The sequence below is a fragment of the Sitophilus oryzae genome, unplaced genomic scaffold (genome assembly GCF_002938485.1).
Source record: "Sitophilus oryzae breed Bouriz unplaced genomic scaffold, Soryzae_2.0 scaffold_1625_pilon_pilon, whole genome shotgun sequence".
NCBI classification, from domain to species: Eukaryota; Metazoa; Arthropoda; class Insecta; order Coleoptera; family Curculionidae; genus Sitophilus; species Sitophilus oryzae.
Genome location: NW_022146309.1, coordinates 2,410,765 through 2,438,183, shown reverse-complemented (window position 1 = coordinate 2,438,183; position 27,419 = coordinate 2,410,765). Strand labels below are relative to the sequence as shown.

At 32.5% G+C, this 27,419-nt stretch overlaps 1 protein-coding gene across 1 annotated transcript in view; it reads right to left on the bottom strand.

Annotated features, from left to right (window-relative positions):
• Positions 1 to 3,630: 3,630 nt before the first annotated feature.
• Positions 3,631 to 27,419, bottom strand: part of LOC115880525 (octopamine receptor beta-1R-like) — an 83,531-nt gene continuing 59,742 nt past the window's right edge. The window contains exon 3 of the mRNA XM_030897742.1: positions 3,631 to 3,988. Within this exon, the coding sequence (XP_030753602.1) occupies positions 3,631 to 3,988 (358 nt within the window). The remainder of the gene's footprint in view (positions 3,989 to 27,419) is intronic.

Genomic DNA, 27,419 nt, shown 5'->3' with positions numbered 1-27,419 from the left:
ATGGCAGTGACGAAAGTGGTTCTTCGTTGGGAGCTGTCTATTTCGAAAAATGACTCAAACTTATGTTCTTTTTTTTAAACAGGACACTCTATATATTATTTTTTATTTTATTTGCCTTGTTAATCCTTGATTAACGAGAACTTTCGAAAATTATAATATACTCTATATTTATTTATTTAGGTACTGCTAAACTGCTAAACGGCTCTTATTTTATTTAACTTAATTTTACCAGATAATTTTGCTTTGTATCGTGATATTTTGATAAACTACACGGAAACTGAACTTGTGCTGCTTTTAAATAACATGCCAATAACCAACATTTTACGTCGAATAAATTGGTTGATTGTTTTGATTACCTAATTTAAACCGGCCGACTATGTAATAAAGTTAAATAATGCATTTTTACCCCGTTTATGAAAATAAGTATTTTAGAAAGCTCGTAACAAGGAAAATAAAATAATATACAAAATATCGTATTTAAAAAAACATATAAGTTTTAGTCAATTTATAAAAAGACGTCAGAGTTACGTCACTGCATTCTACGTGAAAAACTGTACGGGAGACCGTTTTCACCTTTTCGATAAGTTATGATACAAAGGGGATCGAAAAATGCAATAATTTCAGATTCGCCCTGTATTTTAGGAAGTAAGAGAGCTAGGACATATCTGTATGTAGCATATTTAGTTTCATAAAAAAGTAACAGCGTAATGTGAAAACCGTATCTTTGTATTTCGACTCATACACGAGAAACCCTGCAAAACACACGAAAATGGGACACCCTGTACAGACGTACTGCCAAATCAAGAAATCAACTACGAATGAAATCCAAAATCGATTTAAATATTTTATATATTTTAATATTTTTTTGTGTTCGTGATAATTCCTTTGCTACTTCCTCCAAAAACCGACAGTACGTGGAAGGACCGTTTCGAGGAAGTAAACGGACGAAGTAGCGTTTTGACGAAGGAGGAAGGAACACACAGTCGCATAAAATCTACATTTTCCCATAGTAAATATATGATTTTTGAACGAAGGGACGCGAGGAAGTAACGCGAGGAAGGAGCGAAGTGTGAGTATGGGGCTTAAGGCAAGATAATGAATTTTATTCTATAATAAATTGAAAATCACTCTAAAATATACAATGTTTAAAATCGTTTCACAAAAACCATTCCTCTGAAACTTTGAGGGTTAAACACAAAATTATACGCATTTTCTAAACGTAAAATTGTCGAATTTTCGGTTTGAAATTAAACAAGCATAATTAGGATTTTTCGCATGGCGAAATATCTGTTTGATATTGACTTTGTCAGCGGAATAATTATTTATTTATAAAGGATTTCTTCATCGACCGTTATGATCGTATATTTATTTTTCTGTTCTGTTTATTTTGGATGTTTTGCGATCGAAATATAAACCGATTTAACAAATATTTTCTTATAATAACCTTGTACAAATTTATTCTTTTTTGAAATCAAACTTCTTCTTTAGGCGTGCTGGGAGTAAAAATTCAAGGCTGTGACACACGAGCTACACATGACAACATTTTAAAATTCGCCCTGTGTTTTAGGAATTAAGAAGCCTAGGATAAATCTGAGTGAAAAGCGCATCTTTGTATCTCTACTCCCTAAATTATTATCTCTACTCCGTATTTGCCAATCGAATTTCTCATCAGTCGCTTCCGGAGTCCTGTATTTCTCGACAATAAATGACCACGAACATGAAATAATTATGAGCTCCTTGCTAATAGAAGAAGAAGAAATCACGAGAAAGAATCGAAAGTTATAGGTTCACAATACTGGCAAAAATCCACATTATTTTCATATTTTATTGAGGATGAACTAAACATTTTTCAATATTTCAATATGAGCCATAAAAAATATGTATATCGTCGATTTTAAAATAAACTAACTGTATGTATGTGTAGAATGGGCATAATCAAGAGGGCTACTGATACCGTGTTGTAAAAGTAAGGTAACTAAGACTTATTTTTTGGTATTTATTATAATTTTGCTAATATCTTCGGTTTGAAAGAGGATATCAAGATGCGGTTTGCGCTGACTTTTTAAGCTTTTATTACTGTTTACTATCAGCTAAAATTACATATACTATTGCATTTATTTTTTTTGAACAAACGCACAATGTTTGTTAAATTGTAAGACAACGTCCCCTAGCGTCTACGTTCAAAAGCTGATTAATATTGTTCATATGATGCAATATAGAGTAAGAAACGCCTTTTTAAACGAGACTTCGCTTGTTGGATTCCGATCATCCAGTCCAGAGTTATTAATATTCAAATAAAAACAGATCTAACCTTCCCCCACCACTTTATTTTGGTAGATAGGGAAAATGGCTCTAACAAAAAATATTCAAAATTTACTGAAGATTATGAAGCTGTTACTTACAGTACACCTTATCTAGGCAAAATTGTGTAAAAACTCCATTTTCTTATTTTTTGTTGCAGTTGCGCCTCCTAGCGGTCGTTCTACAAACTTGAAAATAATTTCCAGCAATTTCCCATAGCCTCTTTAGTTACAAAAATTTTTTTCGGCAGTCTCTACGGCTAATACTTTCCGAGATACAGCCGAGAGCTATTCTTCGTGGGACACCCTGTACAGCGTAATAGACTCTTAAACAAGAAACCCCGTAAAACACCCGTAAATGAGACACCCTGTATACAGCATGCGCTTTCCAAAAAATCTCTAAATATTGCAAATATCGCGCAACATAATCTCCATAACGTTTTCGCTTAATCCCATAATGGAAATGTAGTGTATCGCGTTTTCGTTCATCCTGGACCGAAATCTGGATTCTGGATGTGTTCCAGTTGCACATTAATACATTTTTATCGGCTGGGAATATGGGAGATAACCACGTGGCATAAATAATCCGTCTGGGACAGATTTGGCAATGCATTCGTCTCGAATTTAAAACAATTACTTCCTCTATTTATGAGGAGCGTGTTTATTCTAGCGATTTTATGACAGTTTTGACATGTTTGCTTTCAGTATTTATAAAGCAGATGTTTGTTGATTAATACCTGATAGTCTGATAATCATAATTTCCTATAATAACAGCGTTGATATTTGAGCAAACAGTATCATCAAAAACTAGTCACAATAATTTTAAATTTGTCTAGACATTTTTTTTTATTTTTACATTTATTTTACCATGTTTAGACAAAACTCTAGAACTAACTGTGATAAGTTTTTAATCATATCTTAAAGCGGGTTCTCACGTACTTCACACGCTTCATTTTGCTAGTTAAATATACGGTATGATGGAAAAAAACACTGTCAAAGAGGGCTGCGGAATGACAATCGATGATAATTTTGACGAGATCAATCTCTAGACGACATTTACTAAAAATTGACATAAAACTTGTCAAAAATTAATAAAATTATAGAAAGATTAATAAAGGATAGAACGTTTAGCCACTTCCCAGTCGTCTTTGACGCGTTTTTTTTGATCGTATGGTAAAACTAGCTTTCAGCTTTCAGTTTCATAGAAAGTTTCACTGAAGACGTATTCAGTCAGACTTAATCAGCGAGAGTGACACATGACAACCCTCTTTTAACCATTTTTTATTATCTAAAACCCTTAAGAAATTAAAAAAAACGCGAAATAAAGTATTTATATGACAGCCTCGCTCTGCAAATTCACAATCTCACCCTCCGAAATATTATAGCTACACCTTGGACCCGGTCCAAATCCAACCTCCCTCCCCAGGTGGTTCCCGTGGATCTCGCTGGAGGCGTTGCTGTACGAAATGGGCTCCCTACGCCTGCGCCACCTGCGACACAGCAGCTTCGACGTCATCTGGCAGCAGCCCTGGAGGGTTTTCTTGAACGCGACCCTGAATTCCCGGTTGAAGTAGGCGTAGATGAGCGGATTAAGGGCCGAGTTGAAGTATCCGACCCAGAAGACCAGGGTGACGACCCAGGGGGGGCTGTGGCATAGTTGAGTGCCGCAGATGGCTGATATCACGTACCTGAAAATAAAGAAATAAGAATAAATTATTTATTAAAAATTGTTAATTTGTTTTTAAAATATACTCCCTAACCTAACCTAACCTAACCAAAATAATGCTAAAAAATGTATCTACAGTGTGACCCACTCAAGACCGGGCACCCTCCATAAAATCTGTGTTTATAGTCCGATTTTGATAATTTTTTTTCAAATATAAAGTTTCAAAAAATGTACTTTAGAGTTCAATGTCATGTTATTTCACAAAAAACAAGGCCTACTTAATAAAGTTTTTGTGGTGAAAAATTTGCAAAATCATATTAGCGATTTTTTTCAAAAATTTGAGTACACCCGATCGGCATCCCCCAAAACAGTTCTGTACCAAATTTCGTTTAAAAATATTAATTATTAATAATTCTGCAGTTAAATTAAATAATTCCCTATTTTTGCCAATTTAACGATGAGTTATCACGTAACCCTTGAAAAAAACAATCCACAACAATGGGTTTTTATTAGCTGTCAATTCTTGCAGCGTAGAATTGAATATTAATTTAATAGCACGCAGAAAAGTGTTGTATCAAGAAATATTATTTGCATTATGGAACAATTAAATATTAGGGATAAAATTGAAATTATTCGTTTAGTGGGTGATAACTATCTTCAAGCAGGAGAAGCTGCCAGAGAATTTAACAACAGACATCCCGACAGACCCTGCAGTAAGTAGAAGCACGGTTCAACGAATAAATAGAGTTTTTAATGAAACTGGTTGTGTGTCAAAAATACTTACTAAAAAACAGAAGGCCGGAACATCGAATAAATAGGCGGAATGAGGAAATATTAGAATATTTTCGTAACAATCCTCGTGCAAGCATTAGAGGCGCCAGTGTTGATTTGGATATACCAAGGGAAAATATTAGGAGATGTTTGCGAACTACTAAAGTTAAACCCTTTAAACCAAAGATTTTACACACTTTGGAAAACGGAGATGATGTTAGACGATTAGAATTCTGCTTATGGGCTCAAGCAGAGTATTTAAATAATAGAAATTTCTTAAAAAAGAAATTTTATTTAGTGATGAGGCAACATTTAGTACAAACGGAGTAGTATCCTCTCAAAATTCGCGATTCTGGGCAGTCGAAAACCCTGAATGGGTGATCAATACAAGAAGACAGTATTCTCCAGAAATTAAATGTGTGGTGTGGCATACTTGATGATAGAATCATTGGTCCATATTTTTTTTTGAGAGAAATTTGAATAGTCCAACGTTTTTGAATTTTCTGATTAATGACTTTTGGGATGCAATACATAATTTACCATGCCAAACCCGTTTGAATTTAAAATTTCAATTGGACGGATCACCTGCGCATAACGCGGCAGTTGTCAGGGAATGGTTAAATGAAAATTTTGAAAATAAGTGGATAGGTCGAAATAGCCCGCTAATTGAGTGGCCACCGAGATCCCCGGACCTAACACCCCTTGATTTCTTTCTTTAGGGTTTCTTAAAGCAACAAGTTTACAAGTCTAGACCTCAATCTGTAGATGAATTACGTATTAGAATTACAGAGGCTTCTGCAAATATTACACCACAGCAGCTTAGGAATGTAACTGTTAATCTAAGAAAAAGATGCGACAAATGTATTGAACTGAATGGAGGGCTGGTAGAAGCAACTAGAATTATTTGAATATGTTTAACTTATTATTCGGTTATTGTGTTGCTTGTAGTATTTTTATCATTGTTTGTAATAAAACTCGTCGTGATTGTTTTTTTCAAAGGGTTGACTTGATAACTCATCGTTAAATTGGCAAAGAGAAATAAGGAATTATTTAATTTAACTGCAGAATTATTAATAATTAATATTTTTAAACGAAATTTGGTACCAGAACTGTTTTGGGGGATGCCGAATGCAGGGGGTGTACTCAAATTTTTGAAAAAAAAAATCGCTAATATGATTTTGCAAATTTTTTCACCACAAAAACTTTATTAAGTAGGGTTTGTTTTTTGTGAAATAACATGACATTGAGCCCTAAAGTACATTTTTTGAAACTTTATATTTGAAAAAAAAATCATCAAAATCGGACTATAAACACAGATTTTATGGAGGGTGCCCGGTCTTGAGTGGGTCACACTGTATAAACTAATAACAGAATCATAAAAGTCGGATTACAAATTAAAAAGTTATGAAACATCAAAGTTAGTGAAAATTTTAGGGTGGCGGAATTTTGTGCTTGGGAGTTTATAAAAATATCCACGAAAAAAATTATTATACTTTTTGGATTCACGAAATTCATCAAAATTTAAAACGTATAATTAAATTATTAGTTGTATAAGCTCGTGTTGGCTTTTGTGTGTTCAATTAAGCGCACTAAGCAATTGTTCCGTTGCTAATTGACGTTTCACGAGGCGTATTGTTGTGCACGACGCTGTTCTGCGAGTAGGATACGTTTGATCGCAATTTATGTCAGTTCTTGTGTTGCTAGAATTATTGTTTCGACCGACTAAATACGAATAGACACCGTACTCAATAAGCCTGCATTAATTCGACACTTGTTTTGTACTTCTTTTTAACAATATTGTGTTTGCTTTATTGGGCTATGTGGGGTATTTTATTATTTTTTCCATAGCAACTGTTAAAATTCCCTTATATCTATCAAAAATAGTAAATAAAATAGTACTTTAACCGCAACGGTAGATTAAATGATACTTTAACAGCGAGAATAGATTAAAAACTTTATTTCTTCTCGCGCGTTTTCAATAGCTTCCAGTTGTGAAAATTTTTGTATTCCTTTTCATAAGGTTATTCGGGATTTAAACGGAACCACAAATTACCTATAACAGATGCGAAAGAAAGCGACTGCATCGGAAACCGCTCGGCAAACCCGACACGCCTATTGAGTGGTGTAAATACACCAGTCGTTTAGTCCGGAAACCTATGCTGTGTCGTATTCGCTTGCTGGAATGACATAGTGCGTGGTTATATATGTTTGTTTTTAAAAACGCGTGTAGGATTTTTGTTGAACTTTCGAACTGTTATTTCTAAGTTTTGGTAATTTGTATATCTTATTTAAAATGGGATGCAAATGTGTTTCTTTATAAGAAAAAAAAGATATTTATAGTATAAAAAATTAATATATTTAACAAAATTTAATTAAAAATTTGACAAAATAGTTACCTTTCTATTGGTTCTATCGGACTTTTTTCGACTATATAAATTTTTATTTGTAAACTTTAATACATCAAATATTTTCAATCTAATAAATCATTTAATGATGTAAATAAGAGGAAATTTCTCACATGGGTGGTCAAATTTTATAGTTTTCATTATATCAAACAGCCTCTGAGAAATGTTTTCAACTCAAAATGTCCTTAATTATGTTCGACTACATCATTAAAAAGGGTCTTCAAATACATTAATGTGATATTTGTCTAAAATTTGCAAAAAAATCCGAATCTCTGGATAACTCGAAATTATTTACCCATTTAAAAGCCTTTGATCATGAAAGTGGAAAAATTTGTTCATTTTATTTACAGGCTGGAAAAAATATTTATATTAAATTTTGATGAGTTTTGCACTGAAGAAAACATTCAGAGGCTGTTTGATATAATGAAAACTATAGAATTTGACCACCCATGTGAGAAATTTCCTCTTATTTACATCATTAAATTATTTATTAGATTGAAAATATTTTATGCATTAAAGTTTACAAAAAATAAAGATTTATATAGTCGAAAAAAGTCCGATAGAACCAATAGAAATGTAACTATTTTGTCACATCTTTAATTAAATTTTGTTAATTAAATTAATTTTTTATACTATAAATATCTTTTTTTTTTCCTAATCTTCTACGAGCTGATATAATGTGACGAGCAATCTATTAAATTACTGTGAGATTATACAGAAAAGTCCACAGACTTCGAGACCTAGGAAAATCAAGTCCATTTAGCGTGTGTCCAAATTTTTAAGTTTTCAAAAATGACAGTTTTGTTTAGACTGACGTTTAATTTCACCTGACTTCTCGGTGAATGATTTCTTTTTATGGGGGTACATAAAATCTAAAATTTACGGCCATGAAGAAATTCAAAATTTGGAGCAGTTAAGGCAGAAAATATTTAATGCCTTTGACACTTGATATGTTATCCAATGTGAGGAGGGGATTTTATGATCGTTTGGTTTAATGCAAGAGGGGGCACTTTTGAACAATTTTTGTAATTTTTTAAATTTCATTATCCTGTTTTTTACCGTTTACCCATTACCTACCTTGACGAACATGGGAAAACGAAGGTCCTTTTCAGGACCACAAATATTTTGATTGAGAAAATTGGTAACTTTTTCTTTGGATTAAAAAACAAAGTTGTTAATATAATACCAATTTAAAAAGTGTTTTAGTAGTTTTAATACACACTATGATATAAAATTTATTATTATTATAATGTACATTATTAATACTATTGTCCATTCGAAATGGCATTAAGGCCCAATTGCAACAATGATTTGAATTTTTCTTAAAGATAAGTAGAGCTTAGAATGAGCTGTATTTATATTTACTTTAATATTCACCTTAAATGAGGGAATTTGACTGATACAATTTTTGAATTTGAATTGTTTTAATGATACGAACAATTTTAGTTCAATTTTTAATAAAATTTATTTAATATTAATAGAAATCCAAGAGATTTGAAACCTCTTTTAGCGATGTATAACATTCTCAAATGAATTACAAGTGCCCTTATTTTCTATGAAAATCACACAGCTTTTTTCATAGTCGCTGCAGTTGCTATAGCTATAAAAAACTAATTTTTAAGGTGTGAAAATTGCGACACGCGCTAAATGGACTTGATTTTTCGTATGTCTCGAAGTCTGTGGACCTTTTTGTATGCCTCGATAACATATTGGTGCAGATTATTTTCACCCAAACAAATAATAACCCAAACTATACATTGATGCGGATTGTCTATGTACTCTTTCTGAAGGTCACAGAAACCTGAACGCGTAATTCGGTGTTCTTTCGCATCTGTTATAGGTAATTTGTGACGAAAGTAGCTTGGATATGGCGTTTGTCGTCTCAGCCTGAATATCTGTTGGTAATTTGCTTATTTCGTTTTGAGCCATTTCTGGGTCCAATTCAATCAGCATTCGACACGAAAGAGAATTAAAAAAAATTGACTCAAAACTGACAACCAAAGGGACAGCTTTAATTATTTGTGAAATTACAAAGAAACCAACGCCAACCCAACACATTATTATTTCTACTCGTAATAAATTCCTTGAATTAATCTTTTCGGTCGACGATAAAATACCATTTTATCGTCTTGTATAAAAAATAACTATATGTTTATCAATTTGAATAGCTAAAGTAACTAGAAAAAGATTTTAATACCCAAGCCCCATACTCACACTTCGCTCCTTCCTCGCGTTACTTCCTCGCGTCCCTTCGTTCAAAAATCATATATTTACTATGGGAAAATGTAGATTTTATGCGACTGTGTGTTCCTTCCTCCTTCGTCAAAACGCTACTTCGTCCGTTTACTTCCTCGAAACGGTCCTTCCACGTACTGTCGGTTTTGGAGGAAGTAGCAAAAGGAATTATCACGAACACAAAAAATATTAAAATATATAAAATATTTAAATCGATCTTGGATTTCATTCGTAGTTGATTTATTGATTTGGCAGTACGTCTGTACAGGGTGTCCCATTTTCGTGTGTTTTGCAGGGTTTCTCGTTTATGAGTCGAAATACAAAGATACGGTTTTCACATTACGCTGTTACTTTTTTATGAAACTAAAGATGCTACATACAGATATGTCCTAGCTCTCTTACTTCCTAAAATACAGGGCGAATCTGAAATTATTGCATTTTTCGATCCCCTTTGTATCATAATTTATCGAAAAGGTGAAAACGGTCTCCCGTACAGTTTTTCACGTAGAATGCAGTGACATAACTCTGTCTTTTTTTAAATTGACTAAAACTTATATGTTTTTTTAAATACGATATTTTGTATATTATTTTATTTTCCTTGTTACAAGCTTTCTAAAATACTTATTTTCATAAACGGGGTAAAAATGCATTATTTAACTTCATTACATAGTCCGCCGGTTTAAATTAGGTAATCAAAACAATCAACTAATTTATTCGACGTAAAATGTTGGTTATTGACATGTTTTTTAAAAGCAGCACAAGTTCAGTTTCCGTGTAGTTTATCAAAATATCACGATGCAAAGCAAAATTATCTGGTAAAATTAAGTTAAATAAAATAAGAGCCGTTTAGCAGTTTAGCAGTACCTAAATAAATAAATATAGAGTATATTACAATTTTCGAAAGCTCTCGTTAATCAATAACAAGGCAAATAAAATAAAAAATAATATATAGAGTGTCCTGTTTAAAAAACTGCCATTCTACCTGAAAAACGAGACACATGTGGTGGGTAAGTACTCAATAGGTAGAACAAAACAACAAATCAGGGTATCCGGTATATACCTGTACATTTAGATGAACAGTCTAATTTTATAAAAGGTATTTCCAACGACCGCATAGTAAATACCCGATATAATACCAGTAATGTCAGGAATACGAGTATATTTACAATATTTCTTATATATATTGTTGATATTATATATTGGTATATTTCTATTCCCGGCATTATACCGGGTATTTACTATGCCGTCGTCGGAAACTCCTTTTATTAAAATTAGGATGTTCATCTAAATCTACAGGTATATACATATATACCCAGATTTTATTTATCTACAAATTGGGTACTTACCCACCGCCCATCACTGACCCTTTTCACCTTTTCGATAAGTTATAAGATAATCGAGATACAAAGGTTATCGAAAAATGCAAAATTTCTACTAATTAAAAATAAATAGTAAAGAAAAAATAAGAAATAACTTTGAACTAAGAAGGCTAGGATAAATACATATTTATCCTAACCTTCTTAGTTCAAAGTTATTTCTTATTTCTTATGTAGCATATTTAGTTTCATAATAAGTAGAACAATGATGTGAAAACAGCATCTTTATATCTCTACTCATAAACCAGAAACCCAATAAAACACACACAAATGGGACATCCTGTACATCTAGCAATCGCCAGTCGATATAAAAATAATTCACACACAATAGTCTAAAAAATGGAAGAAAAAAACAATACTGTCTTCATATTTGTGAAAAAATGCATGTCCATATTTATGTAATCGTAGCGACAAAAATAAAAAATAAAAATAATGTGCATGATGCCTTTACAAAAATATCTGAAGAAATGGACATTAATGTTTAATTAGTATGTCATATTTCATGGTTTCGATATAAATTACATAATAAACTTTACTCTATTGTTGACTCGCCTTGTACATTCATACTGATATACCTTGTACATGATACTGAAATATTCGGATTTATTAAAAAAAATATATTATTAAAATTCAATTTTTATTTTTGACACGACAAAGAATTGCAGTTTTATGAAATAAAAATTATGCGCCTTTCGGATTTTTTAAAATTTTAGAGGTTACTAGATATTTCGTATTAAACATGTAGCTGCTATATTAAAAATATTTTGTGGTGTGTTGTTGCATAACTGACTAATTTCCAAGCATCGAATAGACGAAGGAAGGAAGCGAAGGGACGAAGGAACGCGAGGAAGTAACGCGAGGAAGTAAGGCGAGGAAGGAGCGAAGTGTGAGTATGGGGCTTCAAAAACGAAGCTAGAACTAAAGAAATTCAAGAATAAAATACAATCTGAATTGGGAATTGGGTCTTCCAAGCCAAAAATTCTGATAAAAACTTTTTGTCGGATATAACAAGAAAATAGAAGAATAGGAAAAGACGAGTAAGCTTCACGGGTTTTCGTATATAAAAAGGAAAATAAAACTTGACATTTTATCTATCTGTTGGCTCTCCGATAGACCATCGGGTTGATATGAAGGAAAACTTCTGGAAATGTCTGTCTCGACTACCTATACACATCGATTCATCATTGCCAGGCGCTTTAGCCCGACATTTGGAAAAGATTAGTTCAAAACTAAGAGGAATTCCCCTTTTTTCCTATCATATATTCGAATGTTTCCGTTATTTGGGATGAAATCAAACCGTAATGGGGCTATTAAACTGTCATTAGGTAAAAAAGAGATGTCGAAGAGGCTGTAAAATTGAATTTACATTATGGTTTTGTTTTATCAGAATTAGAACTAAACTCCCCTTGCACAAAATTCCGCCACCCTAAAATTTTGACTAAGTTTGATGTTTCATAATTGTTTAGTTTGTAATCCGATTTTGATGATTACGGTATTAGTTTGTAGATAAATTTGTTGGCATTATTTTTTATTATTTTAATGGCTTATACAGGGTTGTTCACCACATACGACACGGAGTATTGTAGCTAAACGATGAGATTTTTACAAGTTGTAAGTTTGGGGTTCGTTGAAGGACTATTAGAGCTACAATTTAAAAATAATTTTACAAGATACAGAGTGTCCCAAATAAATAAAAAATATCAAAGTTGTATTTTTTTAAATGGAACACCCTGTATATTATTACATTTTTAGTTTCTACGATTAAAATAAAGGTAAATTTGATTAAGGTTTATTATACTTAAACCTTACCGTTTTTGAAATATTTTCAATTTTGTAAAATTGCAGTAAAAATTTTAAACTTCATTTCTCAAGGGGTATCCAATGTTTTAATACTAAATATTTAATGAAGTTTATTTATTGATCAGTTATTGTGTTGCAATAATAAAAATAATTCTACCTTATACAGAGTGTCTAAAAAATTTATTTTAAATAATTATTAGCTTCAAACGGCAATAACTTCTTTAATTTAAATGGAATGCCCTGTATATTTTAGGAGAATCAGATGCACAATTAAATTGTCCATCAAATTGTATTATACCATTTTTTACCTATCCCTTCAAGTTTTCGTATAAAATGCATTTTCTTATAATTTAGACCTCATTTATCAATATATCAATGGAATATTGACATTTTAGATTGTTTTTAAAGCAACAAATGTACAAAATGTACAGACTAGTAATATTATCGTTTTTAGCAAAACGATAATATTACTAGCCCATTTGTATGCAAAAAGAAAACTATTTAAATCTTTATAAAAGAGTATACCATTAATTAAATATAACACCATTATTTGCGCCCATATACTAATTAATTACATACTTAATTGTGTTCGTTATTAAATTATTATAAATAAATGTGGATTTGAGTCAGAAATCAATATAATAATAAGTTATCAAATTAAAGTCTCTGTAGTTATAAATAAGCATTTATTAAAAAATGAAATATCATTTTTAAGGTGTTACTTTTTATCACACTGTCTAATGCCCATACAAAATTCAGTTTTTTAGTATTTGGAGCAATTATTATTAATCAAAGCAAACAGTCAGTTAATGTTGTTTGAATACTGGAATCATATTAACTGATCCTCTTTAACAAATATTTAAACAGTTTTTTTTAATTTTTTAATGAAATAAATGAATTATACCGACAATATTAGTATCTGTACTCTTTAAAAATTTGGTACATCTGTAAAAATAATCTAAAATGTCAATAGTCCATGGGTATATTGATAAATAAGTTCTAAATTACAAGAAAATGCATTTTCTACGGAAACTTAAAGAGATAGGTAAAAAATGGTATAATATAAGTTGATAGAGAATTAAATTGTGCATCTGATTCTCGTAAAATATACAGGGTGTTCCATTTAAATTAAACAAGTTATTGCCGTTTGAAGCAAATAATTATTTAAAATAAATTTTTAGACACTCTGTATAAGGTAGTATTATTTTTATTATTGCAACACAATAACTGATCAGTAAATAAACTTCAGTAAACATTTAGTATTAAAAACTTTGATACCCTTGGAGAAATGAAGCCTTAAAATTTTAACTGCAATTTCACAAAATTGAAAATATTTCAAAACCGGTAAGGTTTAAGTATAATAAATCTTAATCAAATTTACCTTTATTTTAATCGTAGAAACTAAAAATGTAATAATATACAGGGTGTTCCATTTAAAAAAATACAACTTTGATATTTTTTACTTATTTCGGACACTTTGTATTTTGTAAAATTATTTTTAAATTGTACCTCTAATAGTCCTTCATCGAACCCAAAACTTACAATTTGTAAAAATCTCATCGTTTAGCTACAATACTCCGTGTCGTATGTGGTGAACAACCCTGTATATTTCGGTTAGGTGGGTTTATACCGGAGTAAATCAAAACTTCGTTTTTTGCAATAAACTCAAAGCACCCTGTATAAAGCACCCTGTAAAGCATTGTGTACGATTCATTTGTTTTCAAGGGAAGTAAAAACAAAGCAAAGTCACATTATCACAATATTTTTACAAAATCAGTACACAAAAACGTAAACATTAAACACAAAACTTAATTATTTAAATATAATTACGACTATAATCGTATTCTTTCGTCTCTAAAAGATGGTTAAACGTTAGCTTAATTTGACGAGACACCGCCAAACAAGGGAGTATCAATTAATTCATAAAGAAAAGCGTCTTTTTGCAAAACGACGCCTCTATTCTGCGTTTTCCCCGTTTTCTTTCTCGTCCGATGTCGAGTTAATTTCGCCCATTAGCATAATGGAATTGGATTTCAGAGATGAAACATTCATAAGCCCGATGCCTCTGTCTGTCTCCATATTTTCAGGAAGTTTAAAAATGGCGTTGTTGTTAAAGTCGAATTTCAAAGCCACTACTCATATAATCCTTGTTTTTTTTCTATTTTAATTAAAAAAATCATTTGTAATGGTGATGATAAAGCAAAGCAAGAATTTTCATTAACCTACAAACTAGAACCCCCCTTATCGAACCTCTTCACCACAGTTAATCCGTTTGCCAAAAATCAGCTTTAAACGTCAAGAATTTTAAGCAGAATCGTGATTCTACTACTCAATGGTCATATTTTATGAAACACCCTGTATAAATTTTTAAAAAACCTTAAAATATGTAAAACAACAAAATAAAATATACGTGTTTAAGAGTTTTTCCGAAAAACTCACCGGTTTTTAAATAAAAAAATATTTTAATATTTGAGGGGTGGTTTCACCCTCTTAGAATTCGAGTTTCGAAAAATCCCTTCTTATCGAACCTCTACACCCTAAAGTCAATCCGTTTTCCAGAAATCAGCTTTTTACGTCAAGCGTTTTAAGCAGGATCGTGATTAATCAATGACCAGATTTTTCCAAACACCCTGTATACGTTTTTAAAAGATCTTAAAATATGTAAAAAAACAAAATAAAATATACGTGTATAAGCGTTTTTTCGGAAACTTGACCGTTTTTTAAATAAAAAATATTGTAATATTTGAGGGGTGGTTTCACCCCCTTGGAACTGGAATTTCGAAAAATCCCTTCTTATCGAACCTCTACACCCTAGAATCAACCTGTATGCCAAAATTGAGCTTCTTACGTTGAGTGGTTTGAGCAGGATCGTGATTAATCAGTATGTCAGTCACATATTAGTATAGATTTGATACACTGAATATCCTCTGTATTTCGGTATAACCGTTCTATTTTGCATATTCTAAGTTTCATTTGAGTCTAATTTTCCTTTTTGTACACCGAACACATCACAGACATCCCCGTTGATTTGTGGGGGGTGGTTTTAATCCCGCTCCCCAAACCACCCCTTTCAATCTTCATTACCAAAGAAATACTGGCGCAGAATTAGAAGGGTAATAGACGTTCCTTACACATCTCTCCGAGAGCAATAATAAATATCTGCTCCGATCGGATTTCCATTTCCCCAACTCTGAAGAGGATTTATAAGATCGGGTACGAAACGTTGTGTCGCTCTGTACTCGTCTCACGTCTGCGTATAGTTCGTTCGGAAATGGTTGAAAGTGTTTAATCAGTAAGAAGTAGTACAACAGTATAGAATAAATAAAATAAATTAAAGTTTGTAGTATTATTTTGAGACTGTACGACGACATTACAAACTAGAGGTGTGCAGTTCGTGAACGAACTAGTTCCAATGAACTATTCCGACCCCGGAATGAAAGGAACTAGTTCCTGGTTTCTCAAAGAACTAGTTCCTCAGGACCTATTCCGGGATCGAGACTGTGACCGATATAGAATAATATGCGACGGCGGCAGATCGGCTAGCGCGCGTAGCCCGGTGGTAGCCCGGCAGGAGTAGGGAGTGCCAGCCGTACGTTATCGGATCCGGACCTAGAGGAACTAAACTAAATAAAAGACTAGTTTACGTACGAACGGATCGGGCCAGCTCGATCGATGCTAGGCAGGAGTGGGGAGTGCTAGCCGTATGCCGTATGTTATCGGATCCGGACCTAAAGGAACTAGAGGAACTAAATAAAAGACTAGTTTATGTATGGATCAGCCAGCGCGATTGATGCTAGGCAGGCGTGGGGAGTGCCAGCCGTATGTTATCGGATCCGGACATAGAGGAACTATTAAAAGACTAGTTCACGGGAATCTATTCAGTCGGCAGATCCGAGATATAATACAAGGCGACGACGATGGATTCGGCCTTGTCTATTGCCACAGCCGGCGCGGCGTAATTACCACAGAAATTTGTCGTGGATACTGTTTTTGATTTTTAGTTTGTTTTTTAAATATTTTGTGGGAATGTTTCACTTTAGGTTCCTAAAATTAAGAAATATCTTATAAAACGAAGTAGATATTCTGAACTTTTAGACATAAACAAAAAGCTTGAGGTGAGGAAAAATGCAATTTTTCGTAAAATTTTTGTAATATTTGCTCCAATTGATTTGTGATATAGTTTTTTAAATTCTGATTTGAGTTTTTTATTTTTTTATCTGCAATAAAACTTACCTATATGTTTTTAACATACACAGTTACACTTCTCGTTATATCTCCGTACATTATAAAAATTATACAGATCATACTGTGAATAGTTCTGACTGACAACGAAACGCATTAGCAAGCAAGGGGGATGTCAATGTTAGTCGGGAACTATTGTGAACTAAAGAACTAGTTCAAGGAACTATTCCTCTGGAGGAACTAGAACTAAGGAACTAGTTCCTCCCAAGGAACTAGAATTCCCACCTCTATTACAAACGAGACACAAAAAGTAATTTTTTACAAAAGTACGAAATATATTATTAAACTGATATAAAGTGTCAAATTCAACGAGCCTAACCATAGTTTCTCCTTATATAATTGCATACAAAGTATTACTTTTAAATATTTTTATATTATTTGGAACGTTTGAAATTGTTTAAAAAAGTATTTGTGGCGTTTGAAAAAAAATAGCATGTTCTATTCGGAGCAAAAATGATTTTTGTAGCTCGCCTGTATGTCGTCAAACATACAGCCTTGCCATAAGAGGTGTAATTCTTGGAGCAACAAGGACGTCACGGCACTTCATAGGATTATATCAAATGACTTAATCACCATTAAATCTTGGTGCGATTCGAACCTCCTCAGTCTCAACATTTTTAAAACTAAAGCTTTGTCGTATAAAAACTCGCTGCAGCCTTTTGTACTTAACAACACCACCATTAACGTCGTAAAATCTGTAAAATTCTTAGGGCTTGTTGTAGACAATTCTCTGAAATGGGACATGCATATCGACGCCTTGCCGAAAAAATTAAGCTCTGCCTGTTTTGCATTAAGATCTGTTTCTAAGGAGCTTAACTTGTCAGTGGCTGGAACTGTTTATTAAGCATTTTTGAGACGCCCCTCAGCCTCAGATATGCCCTTCCATTCTGGGGTACGTGTTGTGCGACTCAATTTGACCGCATTTTTAAGCTCCAGAAGAGAGCTGTTCGATATTCACTGGGACTAAAAAGCAGAACTCATTGCCAGGACTTTTTTAAAAAATTAAAAATATTAACTCTTCCTTCCTTATTTATATTTGGGTACGTAATATAACTATGGTTACGCTCGTTGAATTTGACACTTTATGTCAGTTTAATAAAATAGTTTCGTACTTTTGTGCCTAGGCGTTAAAATGATTTTTTTTATATTGTGAATTACGTCGCAAAAATAAACACTTTTATGACGTTTGAAAAAAAATATGGTTATGTTTGTGGATTACAAACAGAGGGTGTACAAATAAGTCTATGCCTTCAGATATGGATGGAACATTCTAACGATTTTCTTTGAGCAAAATATAAGCAACAAAGTTATGCAATTTTCAAGTCTTCAGATGTGGACAAAACATGCTAAATAAAAACACTAAATCACCACAATACACCAAAACACTTTTACTTTTACACTGGACGCGCGTTTCGCTAACCATGTTAGCATCATCAGCAGATGATTATAAACTAAAGTACAATCTACAAGTTGAGCGTTTATATACTCGCTCAGTGGGCACCGAGTGGGCGTGGCAAAATCTAGCCAACCGAGTCAGAGCCAACTGAGCGTAACAGTTAGATTTCCGCTTCTAGAGTAGTAGGAACACAGAACTTGAAGGAATTGGACCGTTGACTCTGTTCATACTATCTTTACATTTATTAATTCTGATGCTTTCATATGCATCTAATTGCCTGTAATTTGAGACTTGTTTAATTAATTTTAAATTATTAAGATCTGTACAATGTTCTTTATCAACAATATGTTCGGCAACGCAAGATTTATCCGGTCTACCATATCTTATCTGAGCTAAATGTTCTTTAAATCTAGTTAATATTGATCTTCTAGTTTGCCCAACATATTTCTGATTACAATCTTTACAAGAAATTTCATAAATACCCGACCTTTCCAGTGGAGGTGGATCTTTTGGATTACCTAATAATTGTTCTAATTTATTACTAGCACTATACACAAGTTTATAATTGACATTCTTAAAAATTCCTTTTAGACCACGGGATAACTCTCTATCAAACGATATCGAAAAATATTTAGACGTATCTTTCTCCACTTGAAAAGTCGAATTTTCAGAAATCATTAGCCTATACCTACGTTTTCTAATTAATTTATCAACTAGTGAAGGAGAATATCCATTACACTCAGCTACATTCCTAATGTAATCTCTTTCTATTTCATATCTTTCGTTGGAAAGTGGGAAACTAAGTAATCTATGGACTAAGAAATTTAAACTAGCCATTTTATGTTCAACACTATGATGTGATTCATTAGGAATGTATCTGCGTGTGGTAGTATTTTTCGTATAGATATCAAATTCCAGGCAATTATTAGTATTTCTAATAACTAATACATCTAGAAATGGTAATCTGTCGTTGTTCTCAATTTCATGCGTAAATTTAATGGAATGAAAACGATTATTTAACTTATAAATAAAATTATCTATGGTGTCTGAATGTGTGTCAAAAACAGCAAAAATATCATCGACATACCTAAACCATACTCTTTGAAAATACTCAAACTGATTCTTAGCCTCCACTTCAAACCTGCTCATGAATAAATTAGCCAAAAATGGAGACAATGGATTACCCATTGCTGTACCTTCCCGCTGTTCAAAAAAGTTGTTATTAAATTGAAAACAATTTTGTTTCATACATAACGATGTAAGCTCAATATATTCACTCACAGTTTTGTTGTCGAGACCATTTGCGTTCAGTAATTCCTTCAAGTAGCCTAAAGTATGTGGAATTGGAACACTTGGGAACAACGAAGATACATCAAAGGAGACCAAAATTTCACCTTCATGCAATGTTATATCTTTAATTTTGTTAATGAATTTGAAATATCTTTAATTTTGTTAATGAACTGAATTGAAAACATGCTGTCAAGAGGACCATATTGCCCAGAACCACACTTCTTTAACATGTTAATGTAATTTTTGTCAAAAATAGCAAGAATGTTAAGACTTGTACCTATTCAAGCATTTCTGAACAAACTATATGTCAAGTTTCACATCAATTTATAACTGATAAGGTCTGAATTGATTTAAGCGAAGATGTTTGAGTGTAATGCGCGAATAATTTACTTTAAGCTCTACCCGTTCATAAATTTCACTTGATCTCGGATAAATCTTATTTATCTAGCACTAAATCATCACAGTTCAATATACAGTATGTCCTCGGATAGTCTCTTAAAGAGAAAATTTAATATTAACATTACAGTATCTTCTTTCTCAGCCTGGTTCCATCCAGTGTTGGATATAGGCCTCTTCTAGGTTTTTCCATGCTTCGCGATCTCTAGCCAATCTTATCCATTGTCTTCCCGCCACTGCCCTGACGTCATCGACCCATCTCTTTTTTGGTCGGCCCACACTTCTTGTTGTTCCCCTAGGTCTCCATAGGATTACTTTTTGGGGCCATCGGTCTGAATCCTGTCTTGCCACATGTCCTATCCATTGCCACTTCAGACTTGCCACTCTTTTAACGACATCTATTAATTTTGTTTTTTGACGTATGTGGGTATTCCGTATTTTTTTCTCTAATATTGACTCCCAACATGATTCTTTCCATGGCTCTTTGTGCTACTCGTATTTGTTCTGCTGTTTTTCGAGTAATTGACATAGTCTCTAAGCCATACGTAAGCACAGGTAGAATGCAGCTGTCGTAAGCTTTTTTCTTTAGGTTCATGGGCACCTTTTTATCCTTGAAAATATTGCTCATATTTCCAAATGCTACCCATGCCAAATGGATCCTGCGTTTGATCTCCGTATTTTGGTTTTCCTTGCCCAGCTTGATTTTATGACCTAAATATATATATAATGGTCTACGTTTTCAATAATAACGTTGTCAACGGTAATGTTATGGATATTGTTGCTCATTATCTTGGTCTTTTTCAAATTCATTTTAAAGCCAATTTTCTGGGATTGGTCATTTAGCTCATTTAGCAGGTGTTTAGTTCTTGAATGTCGGTGCTCAGCAAGACAATATCGTCTGCGAACCTCAGATGGCTAAGGTGTACCCCATCGATGTTTAGACCTCTATTTTCCCATTCTAATTTCTTGAAGACATTTTCCAGTGCCAGTGTAAATAACTTGGGAGAGATGGTATCTCCTTGTCTCACGCCCTTGCCGAGTAGTATTTTTTCTGTTTTGAGGTCATCATCTAATTTAACTTGGAAGGTTGCACTATCATAGATATTTTTAATAATGGAATAATATCTGGAATCAATTCTCGCGTCCTCCATTGCAGCTAGAAATGACCAGGTTTCGATGCTGTCAAAGGCTTTTTGGTAGTCTACAAAGGCCAAATGTAGAGGTATATTGTATTCTGTTGTTTTTTCAATGACTGTTTTAATTGTTTGTAGATGATCGATGGTACTAAAACCTTTTCGAAAGCCTGCCTGTTCTATTGGCTGATAGGAATCTAGTTTCTTAGACAGTCGGTTGTTGATAATCCTAGTGAAGAGCTTGTATAGATGGAGAGAGGCTTATTGGTCTATAATTCTCTATATTTGTAAAATCTCCTTTTTTGTATAATAGCACAACTTCTGCGTTTTTCCATGCGTCCGGGATTCTACCCTCCATCAGACATTTATTTAACAATACTTCCACGGCATCCACTAATGGTTTTCCGCCCATCTTCAGCATTTCAGGTGTAATACGATCTTCTCCTGGGATTTTGCCATTTTTTATTTGTTGAAGTGAGTATTTAATTTCTGTGGTTGATATTTCTGGCATATCTTCTGATCCTACGTTTGTGATGTGTTTTTGTACTCTATCTTTGTTTGGTATAACAGACTGATAAAGTTGTTCGTAGAATTTGTGAATTTCATTTCTAATTTCATGTTTGTCTGTTGTTATAGTGCCATGTGTGTTTCTTATCTTTATTATTTTTTGTTTTCCGCGCATTTGCTTGCGTCTTAACACTACTTACACATTACAGTATAAACAATATAAAAGAAATGCAACAGTATAAAAGAAGAATAAAAAAATATATAAAAATATGGTTAAACTATTTTTTTACTGTTACAATTTTTAAAGTATTTATTATATTTTTTCCACACTGTCTTTCATCTCATGGAGAAAAATATTCAAAACTCCTAGCATAGCCTTTTCCTAAAGTTCTCACTTTGTAGTTTTTCTGCTCTACTCTAACAGCGAAACAAAGTTATATCTGGAAAACTTTAGAACGAACCTGGAACGTTTTGTAAAAACTAAGAGAGAGAGTAGAAGAGAAGTCTGGAAAAATATGATATAGCATGGATAGGAAATATCCTTTAGAAAAAAAATACATACGGGTATAATATACGTTCAGTATTATTTCTTTCTGTTTATTCTTTGTAATTTTCGAAAGAAATCAGTGCATGTATATTATTTCGTATATTTTCATTTCAGAAAGCACTGTTCATTAAAATGTTGTATATGTCTTATGTTATAGGGCTTGTTTCTCTCTACAATTTCCTGTCTCACAATGTACCGTTTGTGTCCGGGAAGGGTTCATAGTTTCATAGTTGTCGATTTTCGAAAGAAATCAGTACATGTATATTATTTCGTATTTTTTTCATTTAATTCATTTTATGGAAAGCACTGTTCATTAAAATGTTGTATCCTATGTTATAGGGCTTGTTTCTCTCTACAATTTCCTGTCTCACAATGTACCGTTTGTGTCGGGGAAGGAATCATAGTTTCATAGTTGTCGATTTTCGAGAGAAATCAGTAGGTACAGTTTTTATTTTTTTTTGCTACTCTGAACGACTGCACTACATTTGTCCCTGTATGAAAGGTTCATGTAAGTTGAAGATCTACTTCACAGGGTGCAAGGTTTTGATCGAGTCTACTATTAGATCTTTTTCTCTTTCTTTATCTATCTCTTCAAATTTTTATCCCTTATTCAGTTAATTTTTCACCAAATTTATTTTATTTACCTTTGAGACTCTAATCCTCTAAAATAGAGCCATATTTATTCGTTTCTTAAATAGAGGGAGCTGCGTTATGAATATTTGGTCGCATCACAAATCCAATTCCTTTATGCTAATGGGCGGAATTATCTCTGGGAAAAGATGGAAAGAATGGAGAGAAAAAAAGATATAAATGTTATTGGGGGCGATATTTCGCCAAAACTGCCGCCCGTTATCAAATTCGTAAAATTCCTCCTCCATCTTGGATATCGTCGCTATAGCTTTAATTCAGAATTCCGCAACAGAATTAAATTTTTCCTCGACCTAAAGCTCTTTTGAAAAAAAACTCAGACTTTTTATTACTACGAGGGGAAACAGTGACGAAATGGAATATCCAGACACTTGATAATAATAATTATATAGATGTTTTAAGGTAGTTTTCAGTAGGCTTGTTATACAGGGTGAGTCGTGAATAAATATAGAGGGTGGTCCGAACTGTATTCCGGAAACTTCGCCAGCATATTCTGCATATAAAAATAAGTAAAAAAGTTCGTATAAATGTCTGTCCTAAAATGCTTAGTTTCGAAGATACAGGGTGTAGAAGTTTCATTTTTATTTCGATTTTTTCCAAATAATTTCTGAAGTAACGTCAATATTTCGATGAAAATTGGTGTCTGGGAGTTTTTTGACTTGATAAATTTGATTATGATGTCAATATGACTCCTACTTGTAGAGGACGCCACTATCATATTTTTTAACTGGGTTGAAGAGTTATAACTGTTCATCCGTACCTGTATAAAACTACTGAGTGAAGAAATATTTTCGTGACTTTTTACGTAAAAAATGTCTCTTCGTTTTCAAGAAATTTAGAATTATTGATAAAAAATAAACACGTTGGGTATACTCTGTTTTTTTTTCTCAGGTAAGATTTCGACAGACGATGACAGAAGAAAAGCAGATGACGTCCCATACCAATTTATTTATTTTACTAAAAAAAGTTTCTAATAATTTTTAAGTTATCTATGGATGGGTTTAAATATAAATCCGTCATGCGTCGTGTCTTGTTTTTAACCAGTTTTATTGGTTTATTTAAAAATGACAGCTCGTATTTCAATTTTATTGGTTTGACGGAACGATGAACGACAAACGGACGTATGCGTATGAACTCGCCTTTAGATTTTTGTCATTTTTGACGCTTGTCAAAGTCTTGCCAAATTATAGGTTATAATTTTGTGTCAACTTTTGTTAAATACCCTGCGTTTTGGAAGATGATGCATTTTGATTCGTATTATTACGTGTGTTTTGTGTCTTTTGAAGTTAAGTGGAGGAAAAATCGAGTGAAAATTAACTGTAGACCCAAAGCACAGTTTATGGTTAATACTCGCTGCCCAGGCAGAAAGTCTTGTACACCAATGAAGTTGCCATCGATAAAGTTTGTATACCATTTCGTCGTAGATAAGTGCATCTCGTATATGGTAGAAGGATCAAACTAAACACATACTAAAAACAGGAGTAGACGACATCACACGATAGGTAAATAATGGATTTTAGTACTGCAAAAAAATAATGTCAAAAAGTACTGGTTTAAAAAATTAAGATTAAAGTTAATTAATCAACCTTTAAGGTATAAAATTTGGTAGGTGTTATTATTAATAAAATAGTTTGTTTTATTTACCTATGTTCTTTTATTTATTCATGTGGAATATTACAAATTTATATTTGTACATAAGTTATATTGATAAACATAATCATAAATGCGGGTAGTTTCATAAAGCTTGAAAGTAAATAATAGCTTCTTTTTTATATTTTTTTGGTATGTAGTGTCTTGTTCTTGTTTGTTTTGTATTAACACATACCGTTTTTATTAAATAAAATAACTCGATTACATTTTTTCAGTTTTATACAGTTTTTTTCACAATATTTTGAAGTAATCACTTGTCATCTTGTCAATCAAATTTTAAATATATCCTGCTATGCGTTCCAGTTGTACCAACTTATTTCTTTGTAAAATAAAATAAACTACTTTGAAATTAAAATGACAGACACATCTATCTCTGTCAAGGATCTTCTCGTTGGACAGACTATAGTTTGACTGAAATAATAAATTTGGGAAATTTTTATTTTTTTGAATTCATCATACATTTTAATTTATGTCAATGATGACAGGTATTGATAATTTCGATTCCAAATATCTCGAGAACCATTACTCGGAGCAATTTTTACCAAGAGACCTTTTTTACGTAAAAAATATCGTAAATGTATATTTTTCTCTCAGTAGTTTTATACAGGTACGTAGAAAAAGTTATTACTCTTCAAACATGAAATACAAAAAAGAAAAAATAACTTTAAATTCGTTTTTCTTAAAACTAAGTTTTGTTACTGAATATAGTTTGCTTGTGGGGTACAGATATTGACTGGAAATATAAAAAATGTTACCTTGTTTTTAATTACAATAAATAAGTTAATGATCCGTTTTATTTCTGTTACAACACTGTAACTTTTTAACTTTCTGATGACCTCCCACAAAAACCACTAAGCTAACGACAAACACTTCGGTTTGTTGGAGTCGTTAAGAAGACCTTCATGGAAAAAATATATAAAAAAAGACAAGATATGACAAAAACACGGCAGTTCTGTATAGAATCGATAGCGTATAGGAGAGATGCCAAGGGTGAACATATCTCCCATAACGTTTTTGGCTTTATTGGAATCTTTTTTTACTGGTCTCGCCTGTAAAGGGATTAAATTGATCCCGATGACGAAACACACAGGCTGGACCATTCTTTTCTATTTTTACAGACAGAATTCTGATGGATTTGGGTCAAACGAGTCGTTTAAATGAGGCATCAAGCTATTAAGAGGACTTTGACTAATATGGTATGAAGATTAATTCATTTTATTGCCTTATTAATGTATTTTCTAATATTTTAACTATAATGGAGACTTTCCAAGACGTCTGGATTAATTATATTAACTATATTGTATGATCGAAAAAACGGCGTCTATTATTGGCGAAGTATTACATCTACATATATTAAAGCGACTCACTGATTAATTACGATCCTGCTCAAACCACTCAACGTAAGAAGCTCAATTTTGGCATACAGGTTGATTCTAGGGTGTAGAGGTTCAATAAGAAAGGATTTCTCGAAATTCGTGTTCCAAGGGGGTGAAACCACCCCTCAAATATTACAATACTCTTTATTTAAAAAAGGCCAAGTTTCCGAAAAAACGCTTAAACACGTATATTTTATTTTGTTTTTTTACATATTTTAAGATTTTTTAAAAATATATACAGGGTGTTTCGAAAAATCTGATCATTGATTAATCACGATCCTGCTTAAAGCGCTTGACGTAAAAAGCTGATTTTTGGAAAACGGATTGACTTTAGGGTGCAGAGATTCGATAAGAAGGGATTTTTTGAAACTCGAATTCTAAGGGGGTGAAACTACCCCTCAAATATTAAAATAATTTTTATTAAAAAAACCAGTGAGTTTTTCGGAAAAAAACTCTTAAACACGTATATTTTATTTTGTTGTTTTACATATTTTAAGATTTTTAAAAATTTATACAGGGTGTTTTATAAAATATGGCCATTGAGTAATCACGATTCTGCTTAAACTGCTTGACGTTTAAATCTGATTTTTGGCAAACGGATTGACTGTGGGGTGTAGAGGTTCGATAAGGAGGGGTTTCTCGAATCTCAAATTCAAAGAGGGTGAAAACGCCCCTCATATGTTACAATATTTGTTATTTAGAAAAGGTTAGTTTTTCGGAAAAACGCTTGGACAAGCATAATTTATTTTGTTTTTTTACCTATTTTGAAATTTTTTAAAAAATCATACAGGCTGTTCCAAAAAGTTGGGTAATTGATTAACCACGATTCTGCTTAAACTGCTTGACGTAAAAAGCTTATTTTTGGCAAACGGATTCTTCAAAAGTCAAATTCCAACGAGATGGAAATTCCCCCTCAAATATTACCAAGTTATATAATAATATCGCTATATTGTTTTTTTCTCATGCTGACATAAATGTGAGAAAATTTTTTACAGTTTGTATGTTAATGGAAATTCTTGCTTTGCTTTATCATCACCAAGTCGCGGGTACACGCTAGTATAAATATGTATATAATACAAATAATATAAGTAGAGACCACAATTAAAAACAAAAACGTAAAAATACATTTTTCGAATTACGTCTTTTTTTAAACATTCTTTTTCCATAATTCCCAATGGAAAGGGAAAGCCGGGTTATAAATCTCAATTAAGAAAACTTTTCGGGCGAAAATGCTTGTTTCGCGGATGGCGAACAAGAAAAAAACATTTCTGCTCTTAACACAGAAAGACGTAGGGTTGAAACAAAAGGGTGACACAGTCGTAGGAAGGAGAAACACCGACCCAAAAGAAAAAAAACTGTTATTTTTAAAAATTAAAATTTAATTTCTTTATTTCTGTTTCGGAGCATAAGAAAAGCAATTAAAGATTCTTCAAGCGCACTTTTTATAAATAACTTTCATGTTGAAATTCGAAACATTCGCCGAAACATTTATACTAAACAAATTCCTACGGTAATTTTGAAAGAGAAAATATTCGTTTGTGTGGTTAATCTTGTAACGTTAGAAAATTAAATTGAAAATTCGGACAGCTAGAGCCATAATTATATCAGGAAAAGTATGTTAAAACCCTCGTTAATTTCATAAAAGTTTCTTCATTATAATAACAAAGGTCGAGTAGATTTC